This window comes from Odontesthes bonariensis, chromosome 17 (genome assembly GCF_027942865.1).
Source record: "Odontesthes bonariensis isolate fOdoBon6 chromosome 17, fOdoBon6.hap1, whole genome shotgun sequence".
NCBI classification, from domain to species: domain Eukaryota; kingdom Metazoa; phylum Chordata; class Actinopteri; order Atheriniformes; family Atherinopsidae; genus Odontesthes; species Odontesthes bonariensis.
In genome coordinates, this window is record NC_134522.1 from 13,235,477 (window position 1) to 13,250,263 (window position 14,787).

At 43.2% G+C, this 14,787-nt stretch overlaps 3 protein-coding genes across 3 annotated transcripts in view; 2 read left to right on the plus strand and 1 right to left on the minus strand.

The window, feature by feature from the left end:
- Positions 1-1,843: 1,843 nt before the first annotated feature.
- Positions 1,844-6,157, minus strand: cmpk2 (cytidine monophosphate (UMP-CMP) kinase 2, mitochondrial). Its single transcript, XM_075448215.1, has 5 exons — positions 5,485-6,157; positions 5,140-5,254; positions 4,585-4,786; positions 4,190-4,423; positions 1,844-3,004 (listed from the first exon to the last, which is right to left on the minus strand). Exons 1-5 carry the CDS (start codon positions 6,073-6,075, stop codon positions 2,884-2,886), a joined length of 1,263 nt encoding a protein of 420 aa, XP_075304330.1. The 5' UTR covers positions 6,076-6,157; the 3' UTR covers positions 1,844-2,883.
- A 971-nt stretch (positions 6,158-7,128) lies between these two features.
- Positions 7,129-9,346, plus strand: rsad2 (radical S-adenosyl methionine domain containing 2). The gene is made up of 6 exons (XM_075447483.1): positions 7,129-7,541; positions 7,629-7,790; positions 7,953-8,182; positions 8,271-8,420; positions 8,780-8,812; positions 9,011-9,346. The coding sequence occupies exons 1-6, from the start codon at positions 7,217-7,219 to the stop codon at positions 9,173-9,175; spliced, it is 1,065 nt and encodes a 354-aa protein (XP_075303598.1). The 5' UTR covers positions 7,129-7,216; the 3' UTR covers positions 9,176-9,346.
- Positions 9,347-11,759: 2,413 nt separating this feature from the next.
- The window catches only part of rnf144aa (ring finger protein 144aa), a 30,874-nt gene continuing 27,846 nt past the window's right edge, over positions 11,760-14,787 (plus strand). Inside the window, exon 1 of the mRNA XM_075448884.1 lies at positions 11,760-12,379. The gene's annotated coding sequence lies outside the window, so the exon portion shown is untranslated. The remainder of the gene's footprint in view (positions 12,380-14,787) is intronic.

Sequence of the window (14,787 nt, forward strand, 5' to 3'; positions counted from 1 at the left end):
ACACACGCGCGCACATTAAAAACTCCTTGTACTTCCCCAGTGCCCTCTCTCCACCTCCTTCCCAACCTGTACCAGCCCCATGCCCTTCCATTCCTCATCCACCCCTACCCCTTCAGTCTCCATACCACACTCATTATTAATGATCTGAGGGACAGTTTTCATTTGATCTATTAGTTAGGATGGGACAGCGGCTGCTGCGCTGCTGCATCCCCGCTGGATCTTTAATTATTTCATGGAGGGCTTTCCTCCTCACCGCTGCTCCTTCTCTGTTGTGTAGATGAAATATTGAAGCTGAGGAGTGTAGTGCAAAGTGGCCCCATAGAGGGTGAGGCATGAGTGTATGCGTCCGTGCACTGCATGTGTGCTCGCTTGTCCCTTTGCCCCCACTGCTTTTTTCAAGCAAACTGTATATTTGTATGTTTGGAGACTGTCTGTGAAGCTGAGCTTCCTCTGCAGTGCTCAGATGGATCCCAGTTTTTTTACTACATGTGGGTCTCACTTTTATCTCGCAACTTCAGCGGGGAAGTCACAGATTGGAAGCAGATTGCGTTAGTTATTAGCTTTTGCCTCGAACAACAGTTCCACTTTGAAACAGACAGTCAGCGTGTGAATGTGTAAATTGCTAATAGTGTTAAAACCTCTTAGTGTATTTGGCTACCCAACAGAAACAACTGAAAATAATCCTTAATGTCCCAAAAAGAAGAACACTATGACAAATGTGAATAGAATTATTTCCCGGCTTGTGTAATGCACTGTAATTATGGGCCATTAACGTCATATTACCGGGGTTTTGAAGAGTAGTAATGGCATGATGTCACCACTCCCTTTTTGTTGCCAAGAAAATCAATGCTTAACAACACCTGACAGGGAAATATGGCTGACACCAGAAGCAAACACAACTTTGCATTCAGGTATGATATATGGCCTAAAGCCTAATTGCTTTGCTCTCATACATTTAGGGCTCTCTATGTAAATGGCACATCCACTGAGTCACAGGCAGCTGAGGGATTATGAGTTCAGTAAACTGTACTCAGATACCTCATCTAGAAGGAATCCATACTCTATAAACATAATGACACCTTATTTTACTTTATGTGGCTACATGTGACGGTAAGATTTGCATTCACAGCACTCAGTAAAACACTGTGAATTGCTGCAACTGGAAGTAGGATTAGTTCATGCACTTATGTGGGGGAGCATTGGAATGACATTGATATACAGCGCTCCATTAATTGCCATATGAATAGGGTCTGCATTGGTTGGCGCTCTGCTGATGCATCACAGTAAAAGAGATGGGTCACTCTGTCTTCTCCAGCCCGCAGCTTTGCCAAGCTCATAATTACTAAAACCCCCAATTAATCTTCCCATCACATAGGCCAAATATACACTTCCTCCCTATATAAATGAGTTACAGTATGTGCTCTTAGCAAATGTGGGTGCTTGTGTGTGTGTTTATACAACTCCTGTGTATCTGTACAGTTATGTGTGCTTGAACTCATGGGGACATCAGGCACAAAGAGTGCCTTATGATGTCAGTACCTCTGTAGGTGCTTTATAAGACACACAAGTTATCAATACAGGGGGTATCAAGGGAACTTACCATCTACAGTACACCATTAAAGGCACTGCTTTTGTTTAACAGCAGAACAAATAATTCACACAAAACTAGCATTTTTGTAAGCAAGCATGAACAATGTTTAATCTTTTTTAAAATGCTTAAATTTACTTACATACTGAAAGTTGAAACACAGGACAAACATGTTGGAACAGTCCTTGCAGTTAAGACTTTTTTTGAAGGTCTTCAGAAGAGATGACCACAACAGGAGACACCGAAAACAAGTGGTTGTTTTAACTTTCCTTTCAGTCTTTATTTTTGTTGTCATAGTAACATGCATTGGTCACACTGTCTAAACTCTTTATTCAAGAGTAAATGTACAATTGAATTGAATAATTCCTCCAAGCATAGCTGATTGAAATAGAACAGTTTCAGTTGAAACCCTAGAGGTGTGTCTTGTTTCACGTTTTGGTTGGAAAACTAGAAACAAATCGTTTTGCTTGGTGATAAGATTAGATGCCATTCTGGTTAGGTTTTGGGCAAATATAGGACAATGAGGGACTAGAACATTCACAGAAGAGTGATGTAAATGTTTTTTTTTGTTTTTTTGCATATGACTCTTCCTCTAATGATAATCAAAGCACTGGAGTTTCAGGTTTTATTCATTTGTATATAACATTTATATGAAAAAATAACTATTGAAAAGATATATGACTAATAAAAGATCTTGGATTAAACACTTCTCATCTGATTCGTGCATTTTACCTTTAATTTAGTACAGCCAATAAAGCATTGTGTTGAACAAGGTTGTTTTAAAACATGTGTGAAGTGTTTTTTTTTGTAGTTTAAGTGAGACCAATCATCTGACCAAGAGGCAGACTATATAAAGAGTTTTGTTTCATGTCGAGTCTGTTGAGACTCATACTTTTTTGTTGCAGTACTTAAATGAAATCCAACTAACTTGCTTATACATTTTTCTATGAACTTCCTTAGTGCCCATACAAATAAAAGTGAGGACACAAACTGTCTGAAGGCTACGCAATATGTTCTTTTTAGAGAGCACACACATCAGTTAGATACACAATTCTTGACAATACTCCACTGTGAGTATGTGTCTACATTAATATGTATTTCTGTTTGTAGCATGCGGTTCTGGCTCCTGGCCACTCAACCTTTATTCATTGTGAGCAAAATCTCCTCTCCACACTTAAATCTGGCCACCTGCCCTCCTGCAGTCACATTGACAACACCTTACTGGCACCTAGTGGTCAAATATTGTACTGCATCCGCTTGACGCTTGCCTGCCAGCAGGAGAGATGGAGAACTGTTTACAAGTGGCATTTGCCCCTAATTAAAAGCAGCACTTGTTGGAGCACTAGGTCTGCAGAGGGACTAGCATCCACAGTGACGCAAGCTGGGCCACTGATCCTCCAATAAGCCTCCTCCACTCTGCATAGACACACAAACACATCGGTCAACAAGTGAGCAGCGCGGGCATGTAAACAAGGGGCAACTTCAAGAATGTTTGATGCTCACAGCTTTGCTGCAACAGTAAGCTGTAAACTGCATTACAAGTGTGAGAAACAACACAGACGCCTCGGGGTACAGCTTCTTCCCGAGTCCAATGAGCAACCGTCCTTGTGATAGTGACTGACAGTTTGCTGAATCTCTCTCTTCTGGGAGCAACTCGCCAACTCCCTCTATTTTCTAATTCTGCTGGCCCAACATCTGGCTGTCCCATGTGGACAGGCCATTATGTCAGGAAAGACGATGAATGAAAGTAGCCATCGACCTGTCTGAGCAGCGTCTAACTGGGCCGGCAACGGCTGCGAGTTTTGACCAGCTTAATGGAGCACAGCAGCTCAGCAACTAATCACCTGCTCTTTCTCATCAGCCGCTTCCCTCATGGGGCAGTAATTGATTGTTAAGTGTTTGATGGATCAGACTAAGACTGAGCTGGCTTGACTGAATGGGCTGTACGGCATCTGCCCATCTGTGGTTTCGCAGTCAAAGAGAACTCGTCGCACCAAGTGTGAAACATTTCTTCAAATGTGACGTGTGACTCAGATTTTTTTCCTCATTCTTTTGTCTGTCATTGCCCCCTCCGGGTGTCAGTAGAATTTTTTTCATTGTCTTTCAATCCTAACATCAACCACTCTATAAGAATAATTTCTGTGTCACAGTCTGTGCCTGGCAAAAATATTCATTTCCCGGCTCAGTCTTAAAATTGAGTTTTTCCTAAATTTAGCTAAAATACTCATTTCTGGTACAGTTTTGATATGTTTGAGGACTTTTATAATAAAAAGGATAACTACAGGCGCAATGAATATTTCAATCCAATTAACCTTTAAAATAGAATATTTTCTAGACTTTTCACTTGCTTGAGCAGAAGTAATCCCAGTATTAGTACTGAAACAAATGCCAAATAATAGATTCAAGAAAATGAAATGCCAGCAGTTGCATCAGTTAATCTAGATTAAAGTATTCTAATCTCAGTGATTCATTTTTACTTCATTAACAAATTGACATAATGATTGATTATGCAAATAATAATTCAATGAGGTCATTTTACAGGATCAAAAGGAAAACTCAAACTCCATCCATAACGTCTGTTATGACAACGCACTGTCTCACCTGAGTCTGAAAAGTCGGTTGTGATCCAGCTCTTTCTCCTCATCAGTCTCCATCTGACCTCTGTTTCTCAGCCTCCTCTTCCTCTCCTCGGGGTCCACAGTGAGCAAAACCACCAAGCTGGGCTGGAGCAGGTCACTGGGCCAACTGTAAACCTCCGAGCCCATCGATGGAAGGTTGCACTCCGGGCCGCTTACCGCTGTGGCGATGGCATAAGCTGCTGTGCTGTGCCAAAATCTGGGGACAGATAACGGATGCTGGAGTGAAGGTGAAAGACAGATGACTGTGCCATCTGATGACTCGGTTGACATCAAATATTGAGTTGGTCCCATGTGGGGTCCAAAACTTCAAACAGGACAAAACGGGCTGCAAAACAGAGACATGTCTGCTATGTTTACCTGTCAACAATGATGGGAGTCTTCATGCCCTCTTGGCTTATTTGCTCTGCAGTGATGTAGTTCCCCAGAGCGTAGAAGGCCCTGCGAATGATGGGGGGCTCTTGATCAAAGCGGGCTCTCCAGGGGGACAGGCACTCGGGGGGAGACCGCAGAAGAGTGGCCCCCAAAGTATCCCTTAGAGACTCCGTCAAAGTAGTCTTACCTGTGATAGGAAGAGAGGGGAAGGCAGGGCATATTTTTACGACACAAAAACAAGAATTCTCTCTCTTTTTTTTGCAATCAATCTAATAAGGAACCAAAGCGACACTGGAAAAGTTCCCCATTTGACCAGTAGTGGAGTGTTCATGAGGATTCCAAAGAGCATTAGATGAGCGAGCAACTCAATAAACCCTTTTCATGGTGATGTAAGTTTTCTGAGGTCATGATATGCGATATTCCATTTGGGGAAGCTAACTGGCAGATAATGTTTTTAGCCGAGAACAAGCGGACATCCCTTTAGCCGACATCTATGCATCAAACTGATCACATGTTTATTTATGAGGTAATGGCATTAACCTGTGGCATCCAGGCCCTCTATGACAACAACGGGGAAGTCTGGTTTTCTCATGGCTTCCACTCTGCTGGGAAGCATCTCCAGCACAGACGTGGCCTCGGGGATGATGTCACCACACTGCAGAACAGACAAAATCAGTTTTGCTGCTGTGAGATGAGGCAGGAGGGAGTCATACACTCTGGTGCGCATGAACACGCGCGCTGCTGTGGGCCACCTGGGCGGTGTTAGATACAGTAAGTGGAGGACTCGAGCGCTTTGTTGTGCACTGCTATACCCTCATTCACCACACGGTTGCATCATTTTGCATGATCTTGCTGAGGCAGCTTTGCCATATTTCTTTGACATACCTCTTTTAAAACGTCGCAGGCCTCGTCAAAGCTGTAGAAAACATCAGAGTTGATCATGTTGAGAGCAGACGGGTGACACGGCGGCACTTCTGCGGGTACCACGTAGTACTTCTTTGTCATCCGTCCCAGTTCGCTCTCGGCGCGTGACCATAAATGCTGCGTCCACCGTCCATCCTCACCTCCATAGTATGAACACACCGACACAGGGTCGTGCTGCTCTAAATCGCTTAAAAGTCGCTCGATCTGGGAGGAATTCTCGATGCTGCTTTTTAAGAAGTAGCCCTTGATGAGAGAATCCTTCACGTTTGGCAAAAACGAGGAAATAACCGCAAAGTCGCACCCCGGAGGCAAGTGCCTCAGCAGTTTGTCTTTCAGCTCCCCGTAAAACTTTGCCTTCCTGATTCTGTCCGGACTGCAGACAAGGAGAGAGTAGCACCTGTCCTGCTTATGGAATTTACTGAACGGCCATGGCACTTTAACTTCTCCCCAATTCTTCTTTTGAATTCCAAAATATTGAAGCGCCCCGTCCAGCTCTAACAAAAAAACACGAGAGGACCACCGTGAAAGGAGAGACTTGACGTTTTTTGCCATCTTTTTTTGCACCGTGCCGCTGCACTCTGCCCTTTATCTGCGGCGCCGCGCACCAGCAGCTGCCGGGAAAACGAAAGTTTGCTGAGCAAAAGGCATAAACGAAACTTAAAAGCCAACGCCTCCCGGGAACTGTTTACATGAACCCAAAAGTTAGGCGCAAAAACAGAACTAACAGCATATTTCAAAGACAGCGATGTGACCTGGACATACTGTTGATGACGGAGCAAACGCTCTGACACAATGTAATAGAAACCTGTCTGGTCGCCATTGTGCGTTTTACTGCCCATATTGTACGTTAAACTTTCACCAAATGTAGACATTTTTAAATCCAGGTTAAAAACATTTATTTTCTCATGTGTCTATGCATGAAATCTGCACGGTATCTTTTAATTTATCTGGACTGTTGCTTATTTGTTTCTCTTTATATTCTTTTATGTATTTTTAATGCTTATTCCACTCCGTGTTGCACTTTATGTAAAGCACTTTGAATTATTTTGTACATGAAATGTGCTATACAAATAAATTTGATTTGATTTGATTAGATTAAAGCATAAAGATTTCTAAAAGTTTGTTGAGATACGTTATTTTCTGTGAAAAACGCCTGAAGACCTTAAAAAAGAATTGATAAGTAAATAAACACACACACACACACACACACACACACACAAATAACAGTTCATAGCCTAAAAGTATTACATTTCATTCAGTAATCAGATGATAAACTGGCAGAAATGTGGCTTTTATTTTAACTCCTCACCAATAATAGACAGCCACACATGACCTTTTTGACTTTTATAGATCTGTATTAGCAGCTTTACTCAAACAAAGGGTGGGAATGCTTATTTAACCACTTTGAGTAGTTGTCTCTTAACTTTGGATTAGCACTTTAAATGTCACCTCACATGCACTATCAGCTTCTCTGTATATCATCTGCACTGTGTTATCTATAATTGCTTCATACAGTCCCTTCGAGTAATGTGCCCGTGCAGGTATTTCATCTCCTGTCACCGTCTGGTTTCGTTTTCGTTGTTTGCAAACAGAAACTGTCAGCCTGCCCAGCTGACCAACTTTCCACCCAGCTCCAGCCTATTTAAGCTGCGTCAAGAGTTAAGTTGCATCGTCCACAGAACAAGCTTTGAAGATGCTTCTCTCATCCCTCATCGCGTCTCCGAGAGTGCTTCTGCAGCTCTGCGTTTGCACCATTCATTGCATTTTAACGAGCGTCATCTCAAAAGTTCGTCACTGGACAAGAGGAGCCTGCAAGGGGGGGACCTCACACGTTTCAGCTGGCTGCAGTAAACCGGAGCCACACGAAGACCCAAGTGCGACGACCCCGACAAGCGTCAACTATCATTTTACGCGCAAATGCAATTACAAATGCGGGTTTTGTTTCCACACTGCAAAGACATCCTTCGTCTTGCCTCTTGAAGAAGCCCAGCGAGGACTCAGACTACTGAAGGAAGCAGGTACAAATGTGCAAATCAGTGGCAGCTGGTCTTCTCTGTTTTCTCTGTCCAAGCCTGTTGTAATTTGAAGTGGTCATCTCTTTTCAGGCATGGAAAAGATCAACTTCTCTGGAGGAGAGCCCTTCTTGCATGATAGGGGGGAGTTCCTGGGGAAATTGGTCCAGTACTGCAAACTGGACCTGCAGCTCTCGAGTGTCAGTATTGTCAGCAATGGAAGCATGATCAAAGAAAAATGGTTCCAGAAATATGGTACGATCCCAAATTAGGGTCTGTTTTTTGGGTTTTTTTTTTGGCCAAGCTCATCATGACATTCAGTGGTGTTTTAAGTCTTTATCATGCTGTAAACTTGTGTCTGTGCATTTCATATACTAATGATTCTGATGATGCACCTTATAAATTTCTTTCTCCCAGGGGACTACTTGGACATCTTAGCCGTCTCTTGTGACAGCTTTCATGAGGAAACCAATCAGATGATTGGCAGAGCCCAAGGCAGGAAGAGCCACGTTGACAGCCTCTACAAGATCCGCAACTGGTGCCAGCAGTACAAAGTGGCGTTCAAAATCAACTCTGTCATCAACACCTTCAACATTGATGAAGACATGACAGAGGAGATAAACCAGCTCAACCCGGTCCGCTGGAAGGTAAAGATAAGAATCCAAAGTGCGCACGTCCGTATCCATCGGTGTAATGAATGATGAATAACACGTCTCACATCATCCCGGTGTGAAGGTGTTCCAGTGTCTGTTGATTGATGGGGAGAATGCAGGAGAGTCAGCCCTGAGAGAGGCAGAGAGGTTCGTCATCAGTGAGGAACAGTTTCAAGATTTCCTGGACAGACACGGCAGCGTTTCCTGCCTTGTTCCAGAGTCGAATGAGAAGGTACGAGACTGAAAACAGTGGTGAAAGACATGGCTCTGTTCTTCTGAGAAACACATCTGTCCAAATCTTTAGAAATGTCTGATTCTTGGATTAAAGTCAGGGTATTTGGGACAGTACTATAAGTAGTCTCTGTATGTAGTATGATTGAAGTAAATCCATTTGTTATACTGAGACAGTGTGACTCAGGATTTTCATCTCCCATTCAAATGAGGAGACTGTGACTCAGTGTCAGCAACACTTACGGAGTGTTTTCAGTTGGGAGCAAAACACATCAGCAGAGTTGGAAATAATGTGATAATGTTGGGAATGAAAAGCCGAAGCAACCTAAATTCAGTCTGTGGCTTTTGTTGTTTTCACAGATGAGGAACTCTTATCTGATCCTGGATGAGTATGTAAGTACTTTATATTGTTTAGAGCTGTTAATGTGACTGAGCCATGAAGTTAGCTTTAAGAACATTTGATTAGTATGACCATTTAAATTAGCAACTTGCGAATAAAATACATTTTTCAAAGCCGTCAATACAGTAGTACATTGGTGATTCCTTATGTGTGTAACTCCTAATCTCATTTCCTCCTTCTTTGTCTTTCAGATGCGTTTCCTGGACTGTCGTGAGGGGAGGAAGGACCCATCCAGATCGATCCTTGATGTTGGTGTGAAGGAGGCCATTTGCTTCAGTGGCTTTGATGAGAAAATGTTCTTAAAGAGAGGAGGGAAATATGTGTGGAGTAAAGAAGACATGAAGCTGGAGTGGTGAAATTCTGCAGCTTGCTTTGGTTCACCTTCGGCAAATATTTGCACATGTAATTTGTATAGTAAACATGTTTTTATTTTTATGTATGTTCTTTTATAACTTTATGTGCTGCTTGCGATTGATTGAAACTTTGAGTGTGTTTCTGTTTTTTTGTGTTCATGACGCTTCATAGCACCAGCAAAACACAATAAAGTTCATTTCTGCTAAGATGGTTGTCTGCAGCCTGGCCTTTATGTCACTGTGCGATATTAGACACCATCCTGACAACACAGTCTCACACTAGAATTTTAACAAACATGGTAATATGATAATAAAACATGTCAGTTTCACTTTAAAGGCCCAAAAAAATGGTGAAATTACCACACTTACTACTAAAAATGCACATAAGGATGGACATAGGAGGTGTATAGTTGCACCATGAACTGTCACTGAAGATAACCAAGTCTGGGTCTCATCCACCCTGACATCATCCAACAACTTCTTACTTTCTCCCCCTATCAGCCAGTCACAGTTTGTTAGGGCTCTGCCTAAAAAGTCAACATGGTTAGGTTGACGCAGTATATCAGATATGATCACATGTTGGCATCGTGTCACCTGCATGCTTCCCTATCTAAACCAGCATGCAATGAACAACCTTACCTTCACACGATTTTTGCATTTTTATTGCGACAAATCTATGATACATGGCTTGACCTCACTGGTTTTTGATAATAAAGCTGTTCCCGTCATGATGTTTTCCTATTAAAGCAGCGATAAGGCAGAGAATTACAGCTGTCTGGACGCACTCGCTCTTGTAACATGACTTCTTGGGAAATAAGTGGAACCGCTCCTTTTTATGACCATTTTTACGACTGTAGCAAGTTGTGTATTTGAGTAAGAAGTGTGTTGCCTACACCTATGCCTCCCCATGACTCATTCAGTCAGCACAGCAAGTGCAACTTCGATGGATATTTCAATCCGAGCTATACTAAGAAGTTTGGCCTGCCCTGTTGGTAACCTAGTAACTATGGCTGGGTCATATCCAGATGACGAAATGATTTAAAGAGACAAACAAGTTTGTTCCCTGTCCCATATTAATAAAACATTTCACTCATGAGCTGCTCAAATAGATGGAAATTTCCGTAGAAATAAACCAAGCTTCATGTTATAGGAGACTCTGCATACCTCTGAAGTTAAAAAAAAGAATACTCTTTCTACTCATTCATTAGCATAAATCTAATTGGCAAAGACCACTGTTCACGTCAGTGTTTTCGGAGAAACAGCAGCTGTGACCACCTACATTTCAATTCAAGAAGATTTTGTCTCCGAAACAGCTTCTACAGCTCTGCATCACCACCGCCACTTCAGTTTAGCGTGCCTCCTCTCAAAATTGCTGGACAAAATGAGCCAGCAATTAGTGGTGTAGTGCAGAGTATACACAGGTAGATGGAGTAAAACCACTTAATTTTCAGTCACCACTGAGTATACCCATCTGTAAATCTCCTCTTATGTTCATTCCATTCAACAATGTGCTGAAAATCGTTTTTTTTTCTTTTTTTTCAGGAACAACAAAGGCATCTTCACCTATGGACCAACATTGATTCTATAATCCTCAACTATTGTGTGGGTGATATTAGTTTCACCCTGAAGGGTTACGTTTAGGGTTGGTCAAGTAGTCTTGGATGTTACTGCAGAAATAAGAATATGCCCACTTCTCCACACGCTGGATAGGATCAAACTCTCATGTTTCAGCTGGTGTTAGTAAACGGGACAAATCCAGCAAGTGAGTAACCATCATTTTACTTGCAAATGTAATTATAAACATTTATTTTTATTTATTATTTATTATTATTTTTTTTACACACTGCAAAAACATCCCTCTGCCAGCCTCTAGAGGAATCCAAACACAGCCTAACACCTCCAAAGAAAATGGAAAAATCAGCATGAATAAACCATTACTTTGCTTACTATGGCACAGAAAAAACTATTCTTCTTTACAGGAGTTCTTCTGCCATCAGGGAATGTTGATCATCATTTCAGTTTTTAGTGCTTCAGTTTATTTCTTTGAATGTTGTCCTCTCGGGGAGGATAATCAAGCTTGTCTAATCACACTGGCTTTTGTTATAATATGAGTCCCGGTGAGGTGAGTTGAACAGCTTCTTGCAAATGAATTTTGCATCTGCAGGCAATCATGCGATTGATATCGAACAGGCCCACTGTGGACAGAGAATTGTGCTATTATTACCATGTTTCTCTTGAAAGCACAGGTGCCCCTGTCAACAATGCTACATTAGGTACATTTTACGTTAACAAGCGTACTTGCTTCTGCTAGGAACCTGGTAATGATAGTTTGGATTAAATACAGCTTCAGGACAACCATTCTTCAGTGATATTTGGTGACAATCCTGGGTGACAGATTTTGTCACAGAAACTGATGTAACACCTTGGAGAATTCATGAATTTATTTTCCTTTTTCCTTCTTGTCTTGTCATATGGGCTATCTACTAAAACTAAGATCACAATATATCTTATTATCTCCAAGGAAGGCGATTATAGCATGTCACCAGCAGGGGGAGCTGTCGCCTGAGTGAAGGTAGCGGCTACAGGATTCTCCTCTGAGGGGCAGCGTAGGACAGCAGACTGGAAGCCTCACGCAGACAAATGGCGTCCGTCCAGTGAGAAGCAGCTGATTCCCCACCGAGCTTAGCAGCAGGAACAGATAAGAGGTAAACACGCCGACCCTGGATGTCTTTGCAACTAGACAGTGTGATGCTTTTGGCAGGATTCGCGGTGCACACTGAAGGCGAGACTGTGCGCACTCTTCGGTAATCGAGAGGAGACCGCTGCTGTTCCGGTGTATAAACAGTCTCTCTGCGAAGCAGAGCAGAGAGGGGAGAGTCGGCTGCAGCCTGGGCTTCCCGCTGGTTTGCTTTTCTTTTTCTTTTTTTCTTCTGCGTTGTGTTTTGTTTTTCGTCGGTGGCGGTTGGTGTTGTGCTTTAAAAGGGTCCGAACTCAAACGCTGTAGGCGACAGTAAGTAGCGGGTCAAATGTTTCCACCCCGACGTTTCAGGGATACATAATGAACGTGGGCATCACCCCCTCAGAGATGTCCTCCCCCTCCGCCTGACTGACTGGTCGGCCGCCTCTTCGTTAATCCAATTCAGGAGATCATCTTTTCAACCCTTCCTGAGGTCACATCATCGAGACGGCGTTATCTCAGCAAGCCAGGTAAGGCTTTGTGCTTTTATTCTGTGTAACCCAGCGGAAGCTCACCGTTTAATATCAATCATACCGTCCTTTTATTTCCCTCAATCTCCCCCTTTTTTAACTCTAGGATGTACTCTAGCTACCGGCAGTTGTTCGTAAGTCAATTTGTGAAGGCTTTTAACTCTGTATTAGCCTCGTTTAGGTTGAACAGCTGCCGTTGGTGGTTGGCAGAGCAACGACTGCAGAGAACTGCTTGAAAATGGCATCAGTGAGGTTTTCTCTTTACATATTGACCATATTGATGCGTTGCTGACACTTGACAGTTACTGTAATCCTTGTCCTCAGCAGCCTTGGATCATCTTTTGTCTCCCACACAACAGCTGCATCTGAACTCCAGGCATAGCATGCACGGTGTGGGTGTCTCCACTGAGCTCTGAAAGGTCATACAGTGCCCTGGTATTTCCATTTTAAGCAGCAGGTCCCTCTCAAGGTTCAGTCAGATTATAGACATTGCTACGAAAGCAGGCTAATGGACAAACAGAGCTTCCCCTGCGGTCTGCCAGGCTCTGAGGTGTGTGCTTCATCTCCTCCTCCCTGATGCAGCTAGTCGAGCGTGTTTGTGGAGTGACAGTCTGAATGCTGAGCTACGGAGGAGCAAAAGACGGCCAGCATCTTGTGAAGACGTGATGTTCATTAAATGTCACAACACAAAGGGGTAAAACGGTTTGAGCGTGGGGTCTCGAAGGCCTTTATTTGGTTCTGCATGGAAGGCCTATCGGGACATAAACGGGCTTTTAAGACCCCTCTCATCCGGTGCTATTGATTCTCACTCCGATTTCGTGCTTCTAGCCATATCACCGGAGTTGCGTGTTCAAATACGCCCCCTCTTTAAGACACATAAGCACACATTAAGGGAATAGTGTGTTTGCATTTTAGAGACGTGCGAGCGATGCTACAAAACGCCCTCCCCATCACTTCTCTTAAAGAAACTCGCTCCCTTCAGGGAATGAATGCATCCAGCCACTCCTCACTTCCATCCACTTCCACAGAATTGTCCAAAACAAGAGATGGATGATCTGCACAAGGCGGTAACGCACTCCTCGGTATGACTAGCAGCGGTCTGCCTGGTCCCAGAGGAAAGTGGTGATGGAATGAGGTTAGGGTGCCTTGATCTCAGCACGCCATTACAGTCTCACACACACACACACACATGAATGTGCATGGAAACATGTGCAGGCTGAGGCTCCCTTTCTTTATATAGACCAGGGTGATTGTTAAGTGTGCTGTGACTTCACTTTTTCTCAGCAAAGATTGTGTCAATCAAAGCTTCTCTGGGCTCTGTCTGCTTTGTACTGAAAAATCCACGTTGTCAGGTTTTTCCAAGAGATCTGCCGAAGATGTGGTGCTGGTAATAAGGGCCTTTCATAAACCTAGCAGCTGCAGAAAGTTTACCAAAGAATTTGTTTTTGCCTTCACTCAGCTTTGGGCTGAGCGACCTTTAAAATATGTGTGCTGATTTGTTGTGTTGCGGCCTGATGATGGATTATTAGTGTCATGTGTGTCAGCAGTGTCTGCTTGGCCTGTTTTTGTAAGTCATAGGAAATACTTTTCTTTTTTTTCTTTTTTTTTTTGGTTTGTGATTTGTTGGGTGTCACTTCACCTTCTTGTGTAATCAAGAAAAGTATGTTGGGGTAAACAAGGATGGGTCTTTCCCAGACTGGAATCCGTCAGTCTTGGAGAGGCCGCCAGTGTAAGAGTTTTAACTCTGGTCTTCGCTTGGTCATAAAGAAGCACCCAATGTTAAGGAGATTAGAAATGTGACATCCATTCAGTTTAAATACAACCAAGCAGCAGTGAAAACTTCATTACCGTCAGGTCATGGTCTGTAAAGGCTTGTCAGTGAGGTAGCGCTGAATTTAAGAGGGTCTGTGAGGGCTTGGCAGCACTAAATGTTAAACTATCCGAGTTAGGTAATTAGGCTCTCTTTGAACGACCTCCCGTCTTTTATATAAAGTACATTACTGAAGTTTTTTCTTTTCCCCTTTATTCTAGTAACCTTTACACACGCCGAAGATAAGTCATTCTGGTGTAATCTGACTTCGGGGGGCTGCCGTTGCACTGTCAGGTCGCCAAGGCTTATGCAACAACTTAAATGCCACTTCAGAGGGGGTGTTGTGAGCGAGAGTTCAGGGCGGTGCCAAATTCCAGGTGAATAGTATGCAGGGGAGGGGGGAGCACACCCTGAACAGTCAACGCTGTCATCTGTCCAGTCCTAAACACCCCCTGAAAGTGATGTTGAACACTCAGAGAGCACTTCAGTTCTGTGTTGTGGCTCGCATCCAGTCGGGTGGGTTTGTGTTGGGATGAGATAGGAGTCGTTGTGGGAGCATTATGGGATGCCGGTGCGCGCCATGCTTTATTTTTATTTC

What these genes read in the sequence shown, in the direction of transcription:
- cmpk2 (XM_075448215.1), bottom strand. Translation starts at nt 6,075, where the DNA reads ATGGCAAAAAACGTCAAGTCTCTCCTTTCACGGTGGTCCTCTCGTGTT. An exon ending in AGAGGGCCTGGATGCCACAG is followed by an intron (nt 4,787 to 5,139) that starts GTTAATGCCATT and finishes TTCCTATCACAG; the next exon opens with GTAAGACTACTTTGACGGAG. An exon ending in AACCGACTTTTCAGACTCAG is followed by an intron (nt 3,005 to 4,189) that starts GTGAGACAGTGC and finishes GTGTCTATGCAG; the next exon opens with AGTGGAGGAGGCTTATTGGA.
- rsad2 (XM_075447483.1), top strand. Translation starts at nt 7,217, where the DNA reads ATGCTTCTCTCATCCCTCATCGCGTCTCCGAGAGTGCTTCTGCAGCTC. An exon ending in CAGACTACTGAAGGAAGCAG is followed by an intron (nt 7,542 to 7,628) that starts GTACAAATGTGC and finishes ATCTCTTTTCAG; the next exon opens with GCATGGAAAAGATCAACTTC. An exon ending in TCAACCCGGTCCGCTGGAAG is followed by an intron (nt 8,183 to 8,270) that starts GTAAAGATAAGA and finishes CCCGGTGTGAAG; the next exon opens with GTGTTCCAGTGTCTGTTGAT.